The sequence below is a fragment of the Lepidothrix coronata genome, unplaced genomic scaffold (genome assembly GCF_001604755.1).
Source record: "Lepidothrix coronata isolate B3197 unplaced genomic scaffold, Lepidothrix_coronata-1.0 Scaffold204, whole genome shotgun sequence".
Taxonomy (NCBI): Eukaryota; Metazoa; Chordata; class Aves; order Passeriformes; family Pipridae; genus Lepidothrix; species Lepidothrix coronata.
In genome coordinates, this window is record NW_016690384.1 from 481,775 (window position 1) to 503,850 (window position 22,076).

The window sequence follows — 22,076 nt, forward strand, 5'->3', positions numbered from 1 at the left end:
AAAATTACATGACGTGAATTCTCGATTAGAACGGCTCAATTCACGACCAAAAAGCAAAAGGCTGCCCTGAAAACATTTACTTTCATATGTTTATAAAATTCTCTTTGTGCTAAATATAGCCACGTAGGTTCCAGCCCAGAATAATGTTTTCAGTACTTGAGAGGAATCTGTTTGTTCACTTATAAAGGAATGAAAATAATCTGTCATTATTCTGACGTGTGCCTTGGCACAGCACACTCTCTGATCAGAGAAATTCGCTGACAAACTCAGCTGTGGCTTTGGGTGCTGGAACACTGAACAGCTCCAGCCTTTGGATTTATACAGCTCCTGGCACGTTTCCCTGTTTGAGGACATATGGTCCTTAACTTTGAACAGTGCTCTTATGTTATGGATACACAACCCGGAGAAGCTCGGAATTGATAAAAAAAAACCAAAAAAACTCCCGGGATCCAAACTCTCGTGCTAAGAACAGCTCAAATTATTGCAGTAGCACTGTTGTCACAGTAACTCCTGTTCGGCCAAATGCAGGATCGCTGATGGAACGAAGCAGGTGNAAAAAAAAAAAAAGGGGGAGTTTGGCTTATTGATATGCAGCTCACTAGGGACAGAAAAAGTCCACAGACTGTGGATGACTAGCTTTAAAACAAAAAGTTGGTGTGTTGGGGTAGGGGAAAAAAAAAAAAAAAAAAAAAAATAGAGGGAGTTTACTCTCGGGCAGCCTCGCGAACTGCAGAAGTGATTCCAGCCCCGGCGCGGAGCGCCAGCCCTCGGCTGTGCAGAACTACATTTCCCAGCGCTCCCAGTGCGGGAACAGCGACCGGCCCAGTAAGAGCCGCTCCGCAGAGGAAGGTTGAGCCCCAGGACGCTCCCAGCTGATCCCCGCTGCTGGCCAAAGCCCGGCACCTTCCCAGCCGGTCCCTGCTGCCGGACACGGGTTGCAGTGAGTGGGGAATCCCTGGGGAAGGGCGGGCACAGCCCCGCTCCGGCCCGGCCGGGGGAGCTCCCAGCCCAGCCAGGCGGGTTGTGCCGTGTCCGGAGCGGGGACACCTTCCGCCAGACCGGGCTGCTCCGAGCCCTGTCCAGCCCGGCCTGGAACGCTTCCAGGGTTAAGCTGAAGGATTCCCGGTGATTCCTAGTTGAGGAGGTGGTGGGCAGTCAAAGGCTGGACTCGACGACCTTTTCCAGCCTGACTGGTTCTGCGATTCCAAGCCTGGCACGGTGATTCCCAGGGGGGGAGGGGTTAAACAAGGGCAGTTCTGCGGACAAGGCGCTCCCCGTGTCCCCATCGTGCCGCTCGTTCCAGAGCAAAGTGCAGAGCTCCTGCATCCAGCGCTGCTGCCGCGCCGGGAATTCACACTGCGGGAGACGCGGGGGTGGAGAAGTGGCAGACACACGGCTGTCACTCCCCAAACCCTGTCACACACGGTCTGGGACAGTCGCCGTCCTCGCAGCGGCTGCCTCAGCCCAGCGGCTTCCCAAGCAGGGTCTCCTGTCTCCCGAGGGATCATCCCTGTCAGCTGACACGGTGGGAAAGAGGGATCCGGGGCAGAGATGTCCGAAGCCACAAGGCAAAGTCTTCATGTGCACACAGGGAGCCATCACTGACCTTTGCTGAAAGAAAGGCTCTCAGACTCCTCCCTGGCACTTTCTGCGTCTGTAAATCGAAGCAAACGTAACTTCCTCCTTAAAGGGCTTCGAGTTCCACAGCTGGAAAGTGAACTATTCAGGGTAATCATTAAGGACTGTGGATCACAGTTCAGTTTTGGCTCAGAGATGGTAGAGTTTCTGCTATTTCCTGACATCCTGAAGCCGAGGTCAAACTGAAGTCTGCGACTGCAAATGTGGCAGGATCCTTTGGCACAAAAAATGTCCATAGCTGGAGATGATCCAGTTCAGCTGCAACTGCTGTCTCCGGTCTAAACTCAGGGAATTCTCTTCTGCAGCTGATATTTTGCCTTTCATTCCCTTCTGGCATCCGTGCCTTTCCCACAAATCCACTGTGTGCTGCAATGGGATGTGTGGTTGGATCGAGGCCATTACAACTGTGTAGGAAGCAAACGAGAGCAGCCCTTTTCCCCAGGGACACAGGGGTTTGGGACAGGAACGTTGAATCCAGGCTTACAGCAAGTTCCATGAGACCTGTGCACACTCACGGGTGGAAACAAACCCAGGTAGCTTTAAACAGTCTTAAAAATGGCCTGAAACTGGGTTTGATGTGTGACTGGAGACTGAAACCAAAGTGGTAAATTTAGAAAGCAGATTCTGTGGACTCTGGAGAGGGAGATTTACCTGGTTATTGCGCCTTTTAAATCAAACTTAACTTTGTAGGGCTGCTGCATTACATTTTATGCTTCTCCTTTTAGGCCGAGACCCCAACTGTAGGTGTTGGCTATGGCTGCAGTTTATCAAGCACTGCACAGAAGAGCTTCCTCTCTCCTCTGCAGGTTACACTCCACCTATGTTAGAAAAATGAGGTAAGGTCTCATCTGGTTCTTCTCTGGGAGAAGACCAGAGCTTGGCACTTGTGCCCACTGTCACAAACAGCCCTACCTCACTCTAAGCCCTAAGATTTCAGCTTGGTCTTTACCCCTCACATCAGTGTGACAGGCAGAATGTACCCAGCAGGAGTGTTTGTAGCCCGATGGGAACTGTCTCCAACATGTGATGTGCACAATAGCCTGGCCAAGCAGCACTTGGAGCCATTCAGACTGGGGGATAAAAGGGAAGATCAAGGTTTCCTGCACACAAATGATCATGTCTTTAAAGCAGACCTTTTGGATTGAGAGACTGGGTTAGTGATCTTCTCAGATATCCAAGACTTGAGGCTGTTCCTGTGGTAGTAAGAACTGCAGTGTTTTCTGCCACGCAGCCTTCACTGGAGGCTGCAGCCCACCAAAGGGTGACTCAGCTGTCAAAACTCTCAAAGCACGTGGAATACTTAAATTTGTTCTGTCCACTCAGCCTCCCTGCTCTGTGCAAAGTCAATGCATCCAAATAAGCATAACACTGATAATCTCAACCTGATCTTGAATTCACCTTCCCAATCATTTTCTCACTGCAGATACTTAAATAAGCTAAAGGAAGATGACAGTCTTTGTAGACAAGCCCAGACCTCAGGAACTTTCTACCTCTTTCACAATCTCTCGCCTTTCCTGCAGAAAGCTGGGAGGAAATATTTGGTGCCACAGCTCAGTGCAGCAGGTAAGTAAGGAAAGAAACCCCTCCTGGGTCACACAGCGGAAAAGAAGCAGATACATTTGCAAGCAAGCCCTGATACAGGGGATGGAAATCCATGGAGCTGTGCAGGAACATCCTGCTGTGTGCAGCACTCTGTTTGTTAACAAGCAGAGACTGTTTAGAGTTAAGACCTTGGCATGTGGACACAAGCTCATGCTCTTCACACACATGTGGTATCAACCTGATCTGTTTTGAGATGATCAGTTTTAAACATTTGGGATGTTTAAACATTTGTGAAGAGAAAGGAAAACAAGCAAGGTCTGACTGACAAAGGTTGTTTTTGTGTGAGGCAGGAAAAGTTTTCTTCGAGAGGAAGGTATTGGCTGGTGTAGGACAGAACCACTGACCTTGTCTGGTCCCTTCTCTCACGTGGGCCACGAGCCAAGATTGCCTGTGCCTTGAAGATCCAGAGGGCATCCCAGCTGTATGGATTTGCTTTGACCCCAGCTTTCTCTTCCCTTTCCCTGCTGTTTAGAGATGCGACGGATCCTGGAGAAATCCCCCGAGGCTGAGCAGTGGATGGAGGAGTCGGTGCTGGTCGGTTGTTCAGATGAGCACATACCACACTTTGCCCTGGATTTAGGTTGGGATAACTCCTCTTCCATCTGTGCCAGCATCAGTGGGATGCACTGAGCGGAAGGTGCTGCTGAGGCAGCATTCCTGTTCCTGGGATGAACATGTACTGCCACGGAGGGCTGGGCTGAGGCTCGGAATTCCTGCTCCGGGGCTGGACTCGTGCCGGGGGGGCTCTGCAGGGGCTGGTGTGAGTGAGGCAGGTCACAGCCATGGACTGCACTGCTGTTCCTGTGCCTGTGTGTGTGTCAGGGAAGGTGGGCTGTTGGCAGCCACTGAACATTTGCGAATGTTACCCCTGATGTGGTGTCACTTCCGTGGCAACTTCCAGAAATTGTATACCGGAACAATGAAGGGTGGAAAGTTGGGATAAAACCTGAAATTTATGAGATCAAAGATTTTGTTGTTGTTTCTATTTTTTATTATTAGCAGGGGCCTTGGAGAAATCAGTGATTGAGTCTGAACTGCAGGGATCGTTTACTGACCTCCAAAAGGCTCTCTTTGTGGTGGATGGGAAGGATTCTCCTCTGCTGGCTTCGGTATTGGACTGGACTTCTTCCTTCAAGAAGCTGTGATCTCCAACATCAACCCTTCTCCTTGTCTCCCATGTTGTTTTATGATCTAATACATGTTGTGGAAATACCTGCTGTACACTTTCAGGGACCTGGGTACAGACACGCTATAAATTACACCAGTTTTCCCAAATTTGTGATCCCAAAAGCAAGATGCAGTGGAAAGAAAAACAGACTTAAAAATGACTTGCAGTAATTTATGCCATTTACCATCCACCTGCTGTATGTTCAGTGTGAAATGTGCTGGTGTTAGCAGCAGTCCCAGCAATCCCAGTTTGTCCTCAGCTCAACGATTATATGGCACTAGATTTCTGTAATATGGGCAAACTGAATGTCACAAACAAACTCACACAGCTTCTCTCAGAGCTGCTCTTTTAAAACTACTCATTTATAAGCTGTTACTCTGCAGATGGCCTCTGTTTGGAAGCCCTGTGTGTGAAAATCAGCTGTCCTGACCCATAAGGAGAAATAGCTCATGTTTCCTTTCCTGCTCTATACTGTTTGTGATGCTTGGGATGTTTTTAAGAAGACATTCAGGGCTGGAGACTCTTTAGAATAGTCCAGTTCCCATTACAGCTCCCATTATATCCCAAAACTCTTCCCCACCTGCCTCAAACATACTCAAATTTGGAAGCAGGAAACATCAAATGCAGAAATCTGCCATTTTTCAAAGCAGTGCCCACACTTCATTTACCTTTCTGAGGCTTTCAGAGACAATCAGAGTTCACCCCCATGATTGCATGCAAAACATTATCCAGGGAGACTGCTCTGAGTCATCTCTTTGCAACAGGTATAAATAAAGTTTGTGTTTCTCTCCTGTGTTTGCAGGCCCAGTCCCTTCTCCGGTGGCACGATTCCCACCAGTACTGTAGCAAAACTGGGCAGCCCACTCAGAAAAACCCAGCTGGCAGCAAGCGTGTCTGCCAGGCCAGTGGAATCACCTACTACCCCCAGGTGAGCACCTGGACAGCAGAGGGAAGGAACACAAGGGACTCTGGGTGGCACAGAGGGCACTCAGCGAGCAGCAGTGGGAGGGCTTTGTGTGTAGCTGGGTGCTTTGTCTTTAGTGTTCATCCAGTGGCCCTCAACCAGCCAGGAAAGGCAACAATTTCCACTTACTTGTTGGGTGTGAAGTGGCTTTGCTCTCTGCTGCCCTTGGCAGGTGTCTCCAGTGGTCATCACCCTGGTGTCCGACGGCAGCCGCTGCCTCCTGGCCCGCCAGCCCTCCTTCCCCCCGGGCATGTTCACGGCTCTCTCGGGCTTCTGTGACGTGGGTAAGGTGGGCCCTGAGGCAGAGCAGTGGCCTTGGGCTTGCAGGGTGTGGGAACACCTGTTCAGGGAGAGGGATGGACGCACAGCTGATGTGTGTCCCCATCCCTGGAAGTGCCCAAGGCCAGGTTGGATGGGGCTTGGAGCAGCCTGGTCTAGTGGAAGGTGTCCCTCCAGTTGCTGTAGTCTCTGCTGGTAAATGTAAGTTTTAAACTCCCCAGGTTGGAAGCTCTGATACTTTTTTAGTCCATTTTGTGGTTAGTGCAGTCTGGCTCGGAAGGAAGACTACAGACCTCTCGTTACAGGAAGGAAAATGGCTTAAAAGGGGAGATGTTGAGTTGTCCTGTATGTAGACAGGGCCAAAAAAATTCTCTGGTAGCTGTGTTTACGGGATGAGTTGATGAGTTTAATGGAGCATCCTGCTGACGAGCGTTTCCAGGTCAGCACAGGGGCTGGAACACCTGGGAAATGAGCAGTTTTCCTTGCTGCCCGGGGGCTGGGCCGTCCTTACCTCCCTTTGGTTGCTCGCAGGTGAAACCGTGGAGGAGGCGGTGCGGCGGGAGGTGGCAGAGGAGGTGGGGCTGGAGGTGGAGTCGCTCCTGTACTCGGCGTCCCAGCACTGGCCCTTCCCCAGCGGCTCCCTGATGCTGGGCTGCCACGCCCTGGTGGGAGCACAGCAGGCTGAGGTGAGCGAGCCCGGGCTCCCCGAGGCATTCCACTGCAAAGTCTCCTTCAGTCCACGGAATTTAGTTAGGAGGAGAGCAGCACATCCTCTCTAAATGCAGCTTTCTCTACAAATGAAGAACGAAGTTCAAAATAATCCTATTTTCTGTGGAGATGTGGCAGATTTTGCAAGGTCACTGCACATATACAAAGTCCAGCACCCAGTTTTGCAGAGGAGGTTCTCTCTAGTGTTAACATCACATCTGCCATAGGACAATCAGATTCTCCCCCGTTAATTACTGTGCTCAGCCACTGGTGCTTTGCAGGCTCAGTTAGGATCCTTTGCCCACCAAAGGACCTGGAGCCGACCCACTCCACAGGCCAATGCCATGATGGAACAGTGTTTCCCTGGGAAACCAAGGCAACAAAGCACTGGTGGACAGTAATGTCCTCAGGCATGGATAAAGCACTCTGGGCGTTCCAGCACAGGATCTTTGTGGGTACAAGAGCAAGCAAGGTACCTCTGCCCACATTTAAAGCTGATTTGAGGGACTGGTGCTCTTGAATTCTTTCCAGATCAGTATGGACAGCCTGGAACTGGAGGAAGCCCGTTGGTTTGGCCTGGAGGAAATCGTGGAGGGCCTCAAGAGAGAGCCCAGATCTTCAAAACAAGATGATGGGAGTTCTTTACCCTGGTTCCCTCCCAAACAGGCCATTGCTCACCAGCTGATCCGTGAGTGGGTTAGGCAGCAGAGTGCCCAGGCTTAGGCAGGGCTTCATCAAGTCTGAGATTCTACCAGAACCATGAAAGCTCCATAGAAAAGCCTCCAAAGCCACTGGAGGCAAAGGCTGTGTCACAGTGAGGACAGCACCACCCTGATGGCACTCTGAAACTCAGATCCACTGGCCTCCAAAGCCACGTCTGATCTGATCACCCTCAGACAGTCCCACGTACACTGGGTCTCCTCTGAGATCCCATGACTTGCAGTAAATGCACAATAAAATTCTTAGTTCCAAAGCATCAAACTTGCTGTGATCAGCTGACAGTGAGCCCATGGCACCTTTGTACCTTTTTCCTCCATTTTTCCCATCTTGGATGGATATCAAAAGCACAGTCTTTCCAGAAAAAATAAAGGGGCAGGTGGCATTTTCTTTATATGGATCTGGGAGAGCTATCAAAAAGAAGAAAAGCCACTGCTTGTATGCTCTCCCCTTCTTCTGCCTCTCTTCCCATTCAATCTTCCAGTTTCATATAAAACACCCAGGTTTGGTTGGGGTTTTTTTGCAAATGGTAAATGGGCTTTACTCTGTTGATACATCTGAGCAACTGAAAATATCTGTAGAGGCACCATTTTCCCCACCAGTTGCTCTCATCCCAAGGGAGAGAGAACAGAGCTATCTGGTGGTAGAGAGGGGAAGAGCAAAACCTACACAAAGGTGCATTAGAAGAACCCAGATGATGCAAAGGTGACAGGAGCTGCTGCAACAAGGACTGCACTTCCAACAGGGGAAGACCCTGAAAGGAGCAGTGCCTCTTACCCTGAGGCCAAAGTCTGTGGCTTGCCTGGAGAGCTGGTCTTGTTGTACTGATGGAATGGTACCATCCCTCTGGAGGGAGAGCAGCACAGAGGCAGTCTGGGCAGAGCAAGAGCCAGATGAAAGGATGTTTGAGGTGCTGCTGATCCAGGCTGACAGTCCTTTGTGCCTGCTCGGTCAGAGTTCAGCTGTCAAGGCTGCAAAGCCATCAGTGTGGGCACTTGGAGGGGGGACAGGGATGTGTCACTGCCTGCACCGCTGGGACTCACTGCGGGGGAAATCTCAGTCCTGCCACCTGAGCAGGGAGCAATAAAGAAGGCTTGTCACGCTGCTCAGACACACTTTGTGTCCTCAAGTTGTTTTTACTTCAGGAGGTTGGGAGGGGATTCTTTCAGGACTTGATGGCATATTCAAACACCCTTCCTAGCCTGACTCTCAGTCAATAAAAGCCCCATGTCAGAGCGTGTCTGTCATGCCTGTGAACTCGATCTGTCACTCATCCTGGGAGGGATATACTGCAGTGTAGCCAAGGGCATTGCTGCCTCCCCTCAGCCAGCCAGACACACCACAGGAGCCCTCACACCACTCAACTGCAACAATTCCTGCATCCAGTTTCCTTTGGAACATGGCTCACAGCCTCTCTTCACAGCAGTTCCTTCTGCTTTTCTCTCCCATCACACCACTTTAGGCCCCCAGCATTTCTCTCTTGCTCTCTCATTTTTGGAAACTGCCATTTTCAGCCTCACTCCTTTCCTCCCCTTCTCTGCAGTACAAAATACTGAAGAGTTAGATACCTGCCAGCAAGATATTCCAGCTCCTCATCCTCCTTCCTGCTTCTCCTTTAGCCCTCCCAGGTCACCCTTAAGTTCACTAATGTGCCCAAGCTGCTTCCAGGATACATCCTTCTCGATGTACTTTATTAAGAGTATTAAAAAATTACTACTTTTTAATATCCACACATGATCTGTTCTCCCAGTGGCAGAAAAAGGACTCTGGGACCAAGAAGTACTGCTTGCCAATACAGAAGAAAGTCTGAGGAAAAGCAAAGTTGTTTTCTCATTTGTTTGCTTCTGTGACCTCTTAAAACAGCTTTAAACATCTGCATGTTCCTTTTTAATTATCAATAAGAAAAAAAGTCTTTTCAATCTACTCAAATACTTCTTTTTTTTTTTTTTTTTTGGTCCAAGGCAATATTCTCATCACATCTTTTGAAAAGCATTAGATTCTAAACCGTTTTATAAAATCCTTAGTCCATACCCCTTTTGACTGAGTTATGAAATTACATTGGTGGCCTCTGTTCCAGGTGTTAGGCAAGCAGGAATGATCACAGGCACACAGGACAGAAAAACAAGGTGAGACACACGTTGTTCTCACTTGCATTTGGCTCAGAAATGTGTCTGAAGAACACACTGCAGTCAAGACAGGACATGCTCCATGAAGGCAGGTGACCTAGAAAAAGGAGCAGGCAATTCCTGACAGATGCTTCCTCAACAAAACACAGCAGGGCTTTCCCGTGGAAAAGGTGTCAGCAGGCAAAAGGGGTGGAGCAACATATTTCCCTCTCAGGAACACATCCCTGAACTGAATCCTCTTTGGGAATGCTTGGTTCTTACCAATCCCTGAGCCCCCACTGCCTCCAGGGACTGCAAGGGAGCAGTGCTGAAAAGCTGCCAGCCTGGGCCATTACAGCCCAGTTGGTTACAGGGATCACCCATCAGCAGGATATAAAATAATATAGGCAGCTCTAAAATAAGAACATTCATCCAATTAACATGAAATTTTTGGAGAGCAATGCAGGCAGGTTCAGAGCAGCATTCCACCTACTTCCCAAAAGCAACAGGGCATAAAAGTCATGTTTATCTCTACCAGGTGCCAGCAGAGGATTAAAGTAACCAAAGCCACAACTTGTCTATCTCTGACTGAGGGAGCAAAAAAAATCTTACCTGGAAACGGTGTGGAGTGAGAATTCATCACCTGGGCTGCTCTGCTGCTGCATGGAAAGGCCACATGTTCTTGCCCAGAGGGACAGTCATCATTGTGAGTGGCAGAAGGTCTGAGCTCAGCATTACAGGTCCAGGAGGAAGCTCTTACATCAGGGAACCACCTCACCCTGTGAGACACGGCAGACACGCTCTGAACGTGATGTTCAGCCTGAGAGGACATGAGCACTTAATGGAACACCCCGAAAATGTGACCCTCCTTAAAGCCATTTGCCAGGGAAACATTCCTCAGGTAACCAGGAGCAGCTCAGCTGTGGCAGCTGCCAGGGACAGGTCATTAGAACAACCTGTAATTACACAAGTACCATCCCCCTGTTCACTCTGAGGCGCTGCTCAAACAAATTCAGCTGCCCCAGCCTTCAGCTCCCATCAAAAACTCACTCACTTTCCAACCCGGCAACAGATGGAAAGCAGCTGTGTCAGGGGAAAAAAGAGTGCCAAGTGTTATTCATGTGGCAGTGGATACACCTGGGAATGAATGAGCACAGCACCACCAAAAATGCTTCTGTTAAAAAGAAAGAAAGAGGCTGTGTTGCCAACCTGGGGATGATGTGACTTGCATTTTCCTTTCAGACCCATCAGTGGTATTTTGAAGGCAATTAAGTGCACTGAGAGATGTCCAGAATCATCTTTGCATGGAGAAACTAAAATCTGGCATCAGTTGTGACAAACAGGAGAAAGATCCCAGGAGCAGAAATACAGATTACCCAGCTCCCTCATGGGGAGAGCAGCACTGGCACAGGGACAGAAAAGGCTTAGAGAATATCCTTTTCCACTGGGGCCCTGTGCTCAGTGGAGAGAGCATCCTTTAGACAGTGTTCTCCACTATTTCTGTTAGCGGGAATACTGCCAAGGGACACAGCAGGTTTACTTTTATATTAAAGAAGCAGAAAAAAAGAAGAAAGATGAGGCTTGGGGTATGGACAGAAGCAAATTCACACATGGTCTGACAGTTTAACATGGCTGCTGTGAGCATGCAGCATGGAGAAAGCCTAAATTAACTGGATTACATTCCAACACTGTAACTGGCCTTATAACTGCAGGTAAGGTTAATAACCCTCACCAGGTGAAAAAAGGTCTGGTCTAAGCTCATTTAGATCAATATGCTGCAGTCACTGGGTATCATTAGTCCTTTTTCCCATCAAATTATGAACTCTTACTGGAAATACCTCATTTTCTGTCACCTACATATTTTTTTTGGCATAAACTGAGCTTTACCTTCACAATAGCTTTGCTCTTCACTTCCCATCCTTGTCCCCTTGTGAAGATCCATCTGGGAGCATTGACCCACTTGAGCCAAGCTACATTCCCAACAGCAATTCCTGCTTTTACACAGGAGTAACACACCCTGTGATATTCCTCTGTGTGTGGTAATCACTTCACTTCTTAGCTACAGTTTCACATCAGAAAGTTGAGTTGTTCATGACACTCTTTTCCATGACATTGAGCAGATACTCACCAAGATTTCACACCCCCCCCGTCATATTGTTGAACAACTCCCTTTTTTCACTAGCTCTGTAGTCTGCTGTTTAAGCCAAGAACCCAAACTGCCCTCCATGGCAAGGAGTTTTCTTAGGGGAATAAAGCAAGCTGGAAAAAGAAATAAATTTCCATCCTGGACACGCCAGAACAGATGCTCTTGTGTTCCACTCCAAAGACAGAAATGGCAAGAGGGAGGGCAGCTGCTGCTGCAGCCTTTGCAGCATCCCAAGGGATCCTGAGGTGGCACAAAGGGCCTGCCCTGACTCCTGCTGCTATGGAAAACAAATTCCAGTTTCTCAGACAAGCAGCTGCAGCAGGAGCTGCACAAACAGTCACTAAAAATGCTTTTCCACCACTGCAACTCCCACGTGCCTGGAGATGACTGTCATTCCCCAGGTGTTGGGGAGGAAAGGCAGCAGGCAGGTGTCCTGCAGGGAGGTGGTTTCCCATGGCAGCAGGGAGGCTGCCATCCACTCACACCTCAGGGATGCTGAGAGCAGTTCATTTGCACAGGGATTCCAGGGCTCCTGAGACTGTTCCAGAAAGCTTCTCAGTGGCAAGAGTGGCAACAGCCAAAGTGCCCAGGTATCCAGAAGAGTTTAAATAGGTCTCTGCTGTGCCCCCGGGGTTAGTTTTGATCTCATATATGGAAGGTGAAAGATCCACTATCTGTTTTCTTGCTTTAAATCTACCAGTCAACAACTAAACAGGCTTCAGGGGTGAAGCTCGAAGAAGAAAACCACATTGCTGGGAAGGGTCACAAGTTCCAGGATGAACAAGGCTACACAAAAAGGCAGCTGCTCAAGTGAGCAAAGTGAGTAAATTGTGTTGGAATGCACTTCCAGTCAAACTGCTTTAGAATATAATAAAAACTTTGATAGCAATCCGTTGAAAGGGAACCATGCTGCACTTGTCTTCCCTAATTAATTCCATCAGGCCTCCCTCACCAAAAACACTCCCAAAATTAAAAGCAGAGATGCCTCATATGTTACTTCAAAGCAGTGAAGAGGCAGCATGGACAGGCTTATCCTTCGATGGCAAACTCTCCTGTGAGTGATTCCAGAGCCTTGAAGGCCTTCACTGTGAAGCTGCTAAACAAATGTAAATAGCTGGAATAGAAACCACAGTCTCGCTGACGGAGAAGTGAGATTATCCAACCACCAAGATCAGCTGAAGTGCTTCAAAAAGAGCAGCTTTGTTCTGAACATTAGTTGAGAAGTTTTCTTCACATACTACAACAGAAAAGCCCTTCCTTCTGTTTCGACCTTTTGTGTAGTACCAGAGAGTGGAATGTGATCATCTTCTTGAAACTCAATTATTTTTACAGTATCTAACTTTGATTTAAATACTCATCAGTGGAGACTTTTCCAAGTACCTTCCCTGCTCAGACATAAGCCCTTTTCAAGGGCGAGGTACATCTGTTTTCCATGACTAACCACTGGCTCTCTGTGTCTGCTGGATCCCAGAAGTCCTGTTAGCCTGAATGTCCCAGTGTAATTTGTCTAACTGGATCTGCAGCCCACCTTGAACTTTAGCAGCATCCTTCCCATTCTTGTTGTCCATCTCTAATCTCTATCCCATTTGTCTGCATTCTCCCCGAGCTGCTGATGAAGTCAGTGACACAACATCAGCAGAGGACAGATGTGGAGGCAGCACATCCAATCCTTCAACCACATTCATTCCACGTTTCACATGCAGAATCTCCAATATTTATCTTATACTGGAGCACTTTACCAGCTTTTTGTCATTTGCAAAAGCAAGCAAACATTTGGAAAAGGAGAAGCCCAGGAGCACAGGTCAGTAGAAGCTGGGAAGCCAAGCAGCCACTGTACCTTGTCGAGGTCCTGAATTTCAGTGAAACTATGCCAAGCTGTGCCAGAATTTTCCGTGCATTGGTTGTCATGGCAGTCAGGCACAAACTCAGCATCCAGCAAGTGTCCAAGCCCTACATGGAAACAACTTATGCTACATTCTGCTTTGGCAATTAAAATAATGCCAACACTTGACATTAAAAAAAAAAGATATATTAAGCCAAAGAATTCAACTAATTGTATTCCAATATTTAGACCAGTAATAACATAACATTAATAATAATAATTCAGTCCTCTAAAAGCAATCAGGTTTCAAGGTCAGTCAGGCTTTTGTATCATTGAATACTATGTTTGAAAAAACCCAACACACAAACAAAAACTCAACCAATGAGCTTCTCTTCTACCAGTTCAGGCACTTGATTAATTGTTGAATTAAAACAAACAAACAGCTTGATTCAGACCTGGCAGGACTGTGTTCTTACTGCCTGCAAATCAAGAATTTTAATTCAAATGTATCTTGTTAAAGGTAAAGTCGTCATATCTAGAATAGATTTCTGATTCCATGTGAAAGCAACACGCTGCACACGCCTTCCAGCTACATTTTCACTGGAAAACAAACCTAAACTGTTCAGCCTGTTCAGCTCACACAGCTCACACACAGCTACTGCTGGCATGATGCCAACATCCAGCAATAATGGAATTCAGAAAATGCCCAATTGTGAAAATGCTTTAACTCCAAGAAGTTCTGATACTGCACTGAGGAAGTCCTGCACACCTTCAAAGGAAAAGAAAAAAACATCTCCAGTCACCAAGTTGTATTTCTGCTTTTACTGAAATAAACTCAAAAAATACTTCTAGCCAATATTTACATATTTGATCCAATTACTCTGCAAACCCTCCTGGTTAATAAGGTCCAGACTCTTACAGTAATTATCAGAAGTTCTTACAATGAAGCACTGTGTTTTTGGGAAGGATCAAATGTCTGCTGAACATTTAACCAGCGTTCCCAAGTCCATGAGATGTTCCTGTAACACAGTATTTCCCCAGCTGCCCCGAAGGCAGCAGCATTTTCAGAACACAAACTGCTTTCCAGATACTGAAACCACCCTGTAACAGGTAAAAGGGCATTTTATAATGATGGCAGATCGGATCATTGGTTTGAAAAATCCAAGACAGGTTTTGTAATAAAAGTCTCATTCAGGTCCCAACATCATTTCTCAGTTTTCTGTGTTAGCACTGGAAAGCTCTGATTTCCACCTTAGCATCCAAACAGAAGGCTTTTGCAGGTAGATTCACTTTGCATCTCTAAAGTCACACATAATGCATAAAATGCCCGAAGTTAAAACCTTTTGTGTCTTCTTCCACATCCTGCTGGTCTGTCTGTGCTTCATTTCTCCACCAGCCATGTCTTCTCAGTTAATACAGTCTCTCACCGTGCTGCTCAACTGCTCGAGCCACAACGATCTGTGTTTTCAGGTAAATACACTCCCATGCTCTGTAAAATGTTGGAGGTGGGTCCTGCCAGGCCAGCCTGAGCACTGTAGGATTCCAGCAGGTTGGCTACCAGGTTCATATCCACATCAACTGGCACCAAATCCGGGTCTTCAGCTCCACAGTCAGGGCCAGCACTCTCAGATGGAGCTGCTTTAACAGAACTTGCCTACAGCAAGTACAAAGTGAAAGTTTTATCAAACTGCATAAACAGATTAAAAAAAAAAAAAGAAAAAAAAGAAAATCCGCGAGGGAAAAGAAACAAGGAAACAATTCTGCAGCCAACAAAGTCCAGCACATTCCACAGTCTTGACAGACAGGAATTTAGCCACCAAATGCTCATGCCAGCTAAAAATCATCACTGTCCACTACACACTCTAAGTTCCAAGGGAAGGACAGAAAGCGTTGCTGAGTCCTGGCTCAGCTTCCTATGGGAGCAAACCACTACAGGAACTCACAAGTTAAGCTGCAGCTGCTCGCCTCACTACCAAAAACAGGGAATGAAACTAAGGCTTGGAAAAGAGGTGCAAGTTAAAGCTTAAAATGCACTATTATGGTGCAACCACAGCATACTTTGCTTGCACGTGGGAAGGTTTTTGATCAACACATTTCCACTTTTCTACTAAAGCTCTCGAAATCCCCATACTACAAAACTGGAGCTCAAGGCATACTCACCCCTTTCTTTTGGGTGGTGAAACTTTTCCCAACATTGGTCTGTGCCAGCTCACGGTCCATCTGATCCATGTATGACTTGAGGCTGCCTATGAGCTCATCAGGTGATACCTTCTGGTCTTGCCCTTTATTTCCAGCACCTGAGTCTTCATCATCCTCGTCCGAGAAACCAAACTCCTCCTCTTCATCCAGATCATCAGAATCCAGCTCCTCTGAGTCTGCCCCTAGGTATTATTTTGTGTCAGTACAGACAGCAAACATGTCAGCAGTGATTTGTTTCAAACAAAGAAGCAATCTCACCTAAAATTCTGTCTAAGGCTTTTGTAAAAGAATCTACATCAAAGGTAATGTGGGATTCGTCAGATGACCTGAAATATAAAAGCATTTTTAAATAAATAAAGCTTTTATGCTTGCCTAAGCCCAACACGGGCATAATGGCACAGTGATTTCTGTCAAGCCCAGATTAAAGTTGGGACATTTGAACTGATGGTCTCAGAAGTGCTCAGAAGTTTGAAGCCTCTATGGGTTAGAAATGAAACAGTGGGTGGAGGAATTCCTGGCATGAAAGAGAAAAATTTTAAAGACCACAAAGCCAAACTAAGTAAGAGAGTGGCAGAAAATAGCTCAGCTTCCAGCATTTTTACCTGCACCAGTGTTGGAGTGGTCACCAAGTTGGTTAAAGAGCAACTCTGTATGTGCACTATTCCCATGGGTTTGTTGCAGGCCTCTGCCAGCAGAACACTTTCAAACCCTGATTCTCTACATCCCAGAATCAACCAAAGGGCTGCAGCACAGTGAAACTCCCTACACCTGACAGGAAACTCAAAACCACCCCTACCACGGCATTTCTGCTCCTTCGTGTGTGGAGACTTTGGACACAAAGGCCTTCATGCTCTCAGCAACTGTTTCCAAGTCGTATTTCTGCTCTTCCTCGTTTGCGGAAGGAAGGGACTCATTTCCTGCCTCCTTCAGCATCTGATCCAGAGCATCTGGTGTAATATCCAGCCAACTGTCATCTGAAGGAACACAGGACAGATCTGTTACTCAAACCACACAGCTGAGAGCACTGCTACCATTTGGCAGCTTGTTTTTGCACTGGTAAGCTTTTGGGCTGCCTCTGGGTCACATAAGGCAGTGAGAGGCTGAGGAGAGCTGAGAATTCATTTCACTGCTTTAACACTCTGCTTTGCATGAAGCTTCAAACTAGTCACAGAGAATCCTTCTGCCACTAAATGAAGGAAGAAAGACTTATGCTTTAAAGGGAGAGCCAATCCAATATTTAGTCTTAATGAAAGTTGGATTGGCTCTCCCTTTATAGCCATGAACATTCCCTCTCTCCCCCCACGAATAATCATGTGATAGGAATAATCCCCCCTTCCCCAGTCCAGCTCACCATCCTCTGGAGGAAGACAAGCTGCTTCTCTCTCAAATTCCTTCAAATCAATGGGTGTTGTCTGTAGCAAGGCCAAGATTTCATCCCCTGGGCTCACTTCAACAGAGCTAGAAGGAAAAAGAAAAAAAAAATCAATTTATTGAAATGGATTCAACGGCATCACATGCTTTACATTCAGGTTTTCACTCAAATTCTCCATTTTCACTTCTGGGCAAACCTGTCAAAAGGTAAGTGAGCCTGGGGGAAGTACCAGAATACTACACACAGCATTTGCCAAAACAAGACACAGTCAGTTGCTGTAATTTGTAGCTGATGGCTCCAAAGCCCACTTCTTGTGTTTCCTTTTCTTTATATTTATTTTGCCTTGGTAAATATGAAGATTGCCAGATCCCAAACAGCACAGACTGGAAACTCAAAAAACTAACAGTCCAGATATTATGAGCTGGCAAACCCTCAGCTATTTTTGTAATGATTTGTTTCTTGGATTTGATCTTTTGGAGCAATGTACAGCCAGCTGCCTGTCTTGAGTAGAGGAGACAGATTACTCCAGATTTATTATTCACTGGGACTGCTTTTCAATGAAACTTTTATACACTTTCCACAGTCAACCAAGCAAATAATGCTTGTCAGTCAGCTCTTAACCCACTTGGAAGAGCTTAACACTTTACAAAACCAAGATAAATAGTTACCCAAGCAAAAACCTCTACTAGTAGCAAGTATTCTAGAGGAATACTGCTCCCAGCCAGAGCACCACAGCACTGTACACTGGCAAATGTACAATGGAGGTTTTCTGTAACAAGAACTTGAGAAGGTAAGTTAAAAGTATTTGTAGGCACTGTGTATGATACTCATGAATTTCTTACCTATGATACTCATGAATTACTCTTACCTTTCTGGAGTGGTAACAGATTGCTGGAAATAATCCTCTGCCATATGCAAGAGTTCTGAGTACTTAGCAGACCCTTCCATTTCTCCCTGTCACAAGGATAAGCACACACACACACAAAATTACACTTACACGGGCCCACAGAGATTTCTGGTGTTATGTATGGATCATTAGGAACACTGAATTCTAGAGGTATGCAAATGAAAGGTAAAGCAGTGAAATCAGACTTCACACAACCATATCGTGATTTCCTTCACTCAAGTGTATCTCTCCCCTTTATTCAGATGAATGAATTAATCCACAAATCCTGCTTTTTCCTTATTCATTTCCAAAAGAAATTAATTTCAAAAGGGGAACAAACTGCATGTAACACCTTTAAAGACATTAATTCATTTTCCATAGAAAGAAGCATTAGATTTCCTGCCTTGCTGCAACTACTTACACAAGTTCAAGAGCTAAAACATTTTTATTGGAATGTTTATAAGACACAGACATGCAACTTCACCTTAAAATAATCCTTTTCCTTCAGGCTCCTGAGGAATCTCTCCCACAGGGGACCACTGAGCACATTCTCGGAATTAGGAGATACTTTGCTGCTCTTGGAGCACAAAATTTCAAAGCCATGAGCCTGTATAAGAGATGTAAAAACAAGGAGGTTCTCAAGGTGTAGCAAACTTTGCTCACAGTTTTCTGGACAAGCAGGCAACTTAAAAAGCAAAGAGTCATTTCCTGGACATACATAAACAGGCAAACCAAGCACAAAATGCATAAGAAATCCTCACCAGCTTCATGCCCAGTTCATGGGCTCTGTACTGAGGGTGAGCTGGGGCGGGCAGTGTGTATCCACTGCGTCTGTCTGGAACAAACTTCTGCTGCACCAGCTGTGCATACAGACACCGTGTGAAGGTAACCTGGAACAGCCAGAGCAGAACAAAACCACTCACTGCGGCGTGACTGTGTCGTGTACAGGCAGCAACTTTCCACCAGGCTTCTAAAATCGTGTTTTAAGGCACCAGCATTACAGACAACACCTGAGACCGCATTCAAACACATCCTAGGTTCGTTTTTCTAAGATATGTTGCTTTTCAGGTCTTACAAAGTATATTCCAAGTTGACATCTCTACACAGACATGAGCTTCCATCAGTCTAAATACATTAGAAAAGACCCTAAGTATTCACTATTCACACCAGCAAGGTGTATTTCAAAAAACTGCAAGGGCTTTTTTCTGTTAATGAAACAAAAGCTGAGATTTCAGGAACAGTCTAGAAATCTAAAATTTGACTGCAAAGCTTCTTTTCAGTAGTCTAGGAGTATAACAATGTCAGAAAATGTATCAGATACGACACAATGCTCATGAAACACTTCATAAAGTGTGTGAGCACAGCTGACAAGCTGAGAAGCCTTAGCATGAACAGCTGGGGGTAGTTAGCAGCAACTCCTTCTGTTGGCTGGCAGTGCTGTCAAACTGCTCTGATTACAGAAGGGGATCAGTTTATTCAGCAAGCATTTCAGCAGAGGGACTATTAGCACAACCTCCTGTTTCAGAAACATTTACCTCCTGCTTAGCCCTTTGAAAGCCCAGCTGTGTCAACGTGAAGACACACAAACTATTAATGTAACAAACTGGAAGTTATTAAAAGTTCATAAAAAAATAAACAAACCAGAAAACATCCTGTTGTAAAAACTAAACGCACACATTTACACCATTGCCCACAGAGCCCCTGCCAGTCACAGAAGTGAGCTGCCAGGTTGATTTGGGTCACTGACCACGGTCATCACACGCTGGTCCGCAGGGAAGGTCTGGAAAGGGCGACGACAGGCCCGTAAATCCGCTGGGTCCCGCAGGTAGAAGGCCTGGACTGCGGCGGCCACCAGGGACGGGCGCTGCCGCAGCACCGCCGCGATGCCCGCCGGCACGTAACACTGGGCTCGGTGCAAGCAGGCCTGGAGCTTCTCGGGATACCTTGTGTCACACAACAGCAACAGAGTAAGTGTACTGCCAGCCCAAACCACTCCTTTTTCACTGTCAGTCCCATTTTCACTGCAATATTAACCCGTGTTATTCTGAAGTTAAAACTTGCCTGGAATGGCTGCTTCTGTAACAGATGTAATATCCCACGTACATACACATTAATGCCCACATTGGTGAGCCACTGAGAACTGAGCTAACGTATTCAGCTATACAGTGTCCTTCACCACACCCAGTGTGGAAGTCATCTGGCTCACACTGTTGCAAAAATTAATGGGCAGTGCTGTGATGCTCTGAAAAATATGCTGGTTCTACATTTTAGTTCAAATCCTCTTTTTCCTCCTGCAAAGGGGTCCCAAAGGCTCACAGAACTCTGAGATTTTTCAGTACAAGAAGGATGGGAAGGAAGAATAACTTGTCATTGCCAGGTGTGGAGTCATAGCAGTGAACCAGTTTCAGAGCCCCCAGATCACAGTCTACGGGACACTGATCCCCCTCTTCCCAAGAATGCCACAGGAAAACCTCTAGCTGGTGGTTTCTGGAAAGGAATCAACTTTATCACTTTATCTATCAAGGAAAAATCTTTAAACCCCAGACAGCCCAGTAATCAAAACTTACTGTGGCAGAAGACCAAAATAAAACACCCACATACCCATCAATGCGTTTGTACACGGCAGCTCTGATGGGCTCTGCAGCCAGGAACTCCTCAGAATGGGTGGATAACAGTGCCAGTGCCTCTGAGATTGTTGGACAGGGAGCAGACGGGTCCCATTCCTGCTCCCCAGTCTCTGCCAGCGGAATGATGTGCAGCTCTCCTTTGTAAAAGAACACCTGGCAGAGGGGAATGTTCCCATCAGAACAGGCACACACTGAGCTATGGGAAACTTAATTTCATATACAAAATGCATTTGTTTGAACACAGGGAATACTGCAGTACAAATAAATAATATGGGAAGCAGTATAATCTAAAAATGCATTTGAGATGCTAGCGACCACGACCCAAACAGTGAATAAAACCCCTATTTTAACTTCAACAAGTTTGGTCAAATGTATCTTGTTTCCTTAATAACAGTAATACCAAAAGTTTCCCTTCAACCAAATATTTGCTTCAGGAGAATCAGCATAACCTAATTGCTGAAAAATTCCCTACACGTTCACTCTACATAACATTCTGCAAGAGCACAGGGATCCAAATCAAGTGTGAGGAGTTCCCAGTTATTAAGTCTCTCATTCAACAACCACAGCAAGCACAAAGCAGCTCATTAAAACTAGAATGAAAAGAGACTGTACTAAAAAAAACCCATGCTGTTGATTAAAACAAGTCTTGAGCCCTGAGTAGAAGTTTATTCACTAGTAAGGGACAGACAGCACTCTGGATTTTCAGAAGCAGTCAGACCACTTGGCTAGAGGTGCAAGAGAAGATTCCAGCTGCTACATAAAAGACCACCATGAGCCACTTGCCAAATGTACAGAAGTTTTACTCACCCTGTTTTCGCTGTTCTCAGGATTCAGCCACTTTGGGAGAAAATCAGCTGCTTCTATCAGGAGAAACTCTCCATCGTTGTCATCGATCCTGGCCAAGGAGAAATTGGTTTCTTAAAAGGGAAAGCCTTGCAGAGCACAGTAATGTGCTCCTAAATCCATGTCTGCCGGGTTTCTTTTTAATACTCATAGAATCATAGAATGGCTTAGGTTGGAAGGGACCTTAAAGATCATCTGGTTCCAACACCCAGCCATGGGCAGGGACACCTTCCACCAGATCAGTATAATCAGAGTCCCCAAGCAGCCTGGCCTTGAATGCTTCCAGGGATGGGCAATGTTAAGAAAGGACCTTCAAAGCAAAGGCACTACCCCTTCACACGCCTCCTGAAATTCTGGGAACCTCAGCAGGACCTGCCCTACCTGGCTGCCAGCCCTGGGAAGTGCCTGGTGATCTCCCGGACCAAGTAGACGATGAACCACTCGTCCTCCACGTTGTCCCCGAACAGGGTGGTGCCGCCGATGTGCGCGGGGATCTCACCTGCACGGGGGGCAGAGACAGCTCAGCAACCCCATAGCCAGGAACTGCCCAGAGACGGTGTGTGTCCCTCACTGGGGATATTCCAGAGCCGTCTGGACACAATCCTGTGCCGTGTGCTCTGGGACGGCCCTGCCGGAGCAGCGAGGTTGGACCAGATGCCCCACTGCGGTCCCTTCCAGCCTGACCCGTTCTGGGGATTCTGTGAACCCGCCGGGTCCCTCTTACAAGCTCCTGGATACACCTGACTGGCCTGGCCGGGGCCCCCCTCACACACCGGCTCCCCCATCACACATCGTGTCGCCCCTCACACACCGACTCCCCCTCACACACCGGCTCCCCCTCACACACGGGGTCCCCCCTCACACACCGGCTCCCCCCTCACACACCGGCTCCCCCTCGCACGCTCCCCCCTCACACACTGGGTCCCCCTCACACACCGGCTCCCCCTCACACACGGGGTCCCCCTCACACACCGGCCCCCCCCCCCCCCACCCGCCCCCC

General features: G+C 47.1%; 2 protein-coding genes across 5 annotated transcripts in view; one reads left to right on the plus strand and one right to left on the minus strand.

Moving 5' to 3' along the window:
* Window positions 1-818: 818 nt before the first annotated feature.
* Window positions 819-7,617, plus strand: NUDT13 (nudix hydrolase 13). Of its 4 annotated transcripts, none has more exons than XM_017832670.1 (9): window positions 819-940; window positions 2,364-2,474; window positions 3,062-3,201; window positions 3,713-3,820; window positions 4,240-4,349; window positions 5,211-5,336; window positions 5,545-5,656; window positions 6,183-6,337; window positions 6,891-7,617. In XM_017832670.1, the coding sequence occupies exons 2-9, from the start codon at window positions 2,392-2,394 to the stop codon at window positions 7,080-7,082; spliced, it is 1,026 nt and encodes a 341-aa protein (XP_017688159.1). In that variant the 5' UTR covers window positions 819-940; window positions 2,364-2,391; the 3' UTR covers window positions 7,083-7,617. The 4 variants fall into 4 exon arrangements, with proteins under 4 accessions (XP_017688159.1, XP_017688162.1, XP_017688161.1 ...); XM_017832673.1 differs by having other exon boundaries at window positions 4,243-4,349; XM_017832672.1 differs by lacking the exon at window positions 819-940 and adding an exon at window positions 1,050-1,106.
* Window positions 7,618-13,363: 5,746 nt separating this feature from the next.
* ECD (ecdysoneless cell cycle regulator) overlaps window positions 13,364-22,076 on the minus strand; it is a 9,279-nt gene continuing 566 nt past the window's right edge. The window contains exons 2-13 of the mRNA XM_017832646.1: window positions 21,458-21,575; window positions 21,041-21,128; window positions 20,208-20,386; window positions 19,354-19,549; window positions 18,368-18,496; window positions 18,091-18,213; window positions 17,589-17,674; window positions 16,700-16,806; window positions 16,145-16,322; window positions 15,607-15,674; window positions 15,310-15,530; window positions 13,364-14,803 (exon numbers count right to left, since the gene is read on the minus strand). Of these exons, the coding sequence (XP_017688135.1) occupies window positions 14,585-14,803; window positions 15,310-15,530; window positions 15,607-15,674; window positions 16,145-16,322; window positions 16,700-16,806; window positions 17,589-17,674; window positions 18,091-18,213; window positions 18,368-18,496; window positions 19,354-19,549; window positions 20,208-20,386; window positions 21,041-21,128; window positions 21,458-21,575 (1,712 nt within the window). The 3' untranslated portion in view covers window positions 13,364-14,584. The remainder of the gene's footprint in view (window positions 14,804-15,309; window positions 15,531-15,606; window positions 15,675-16,144; window positions 16,323-16,699; window positions 16,807-17,588; window positions 17,675-18,090; window positions 18,214-18,367; window positions 18,497-19,353; window positions 19,550-20,207; window positions 20,387-21,040; window positions 21,129-21,457; window positions 21,576-22,076) is intronic.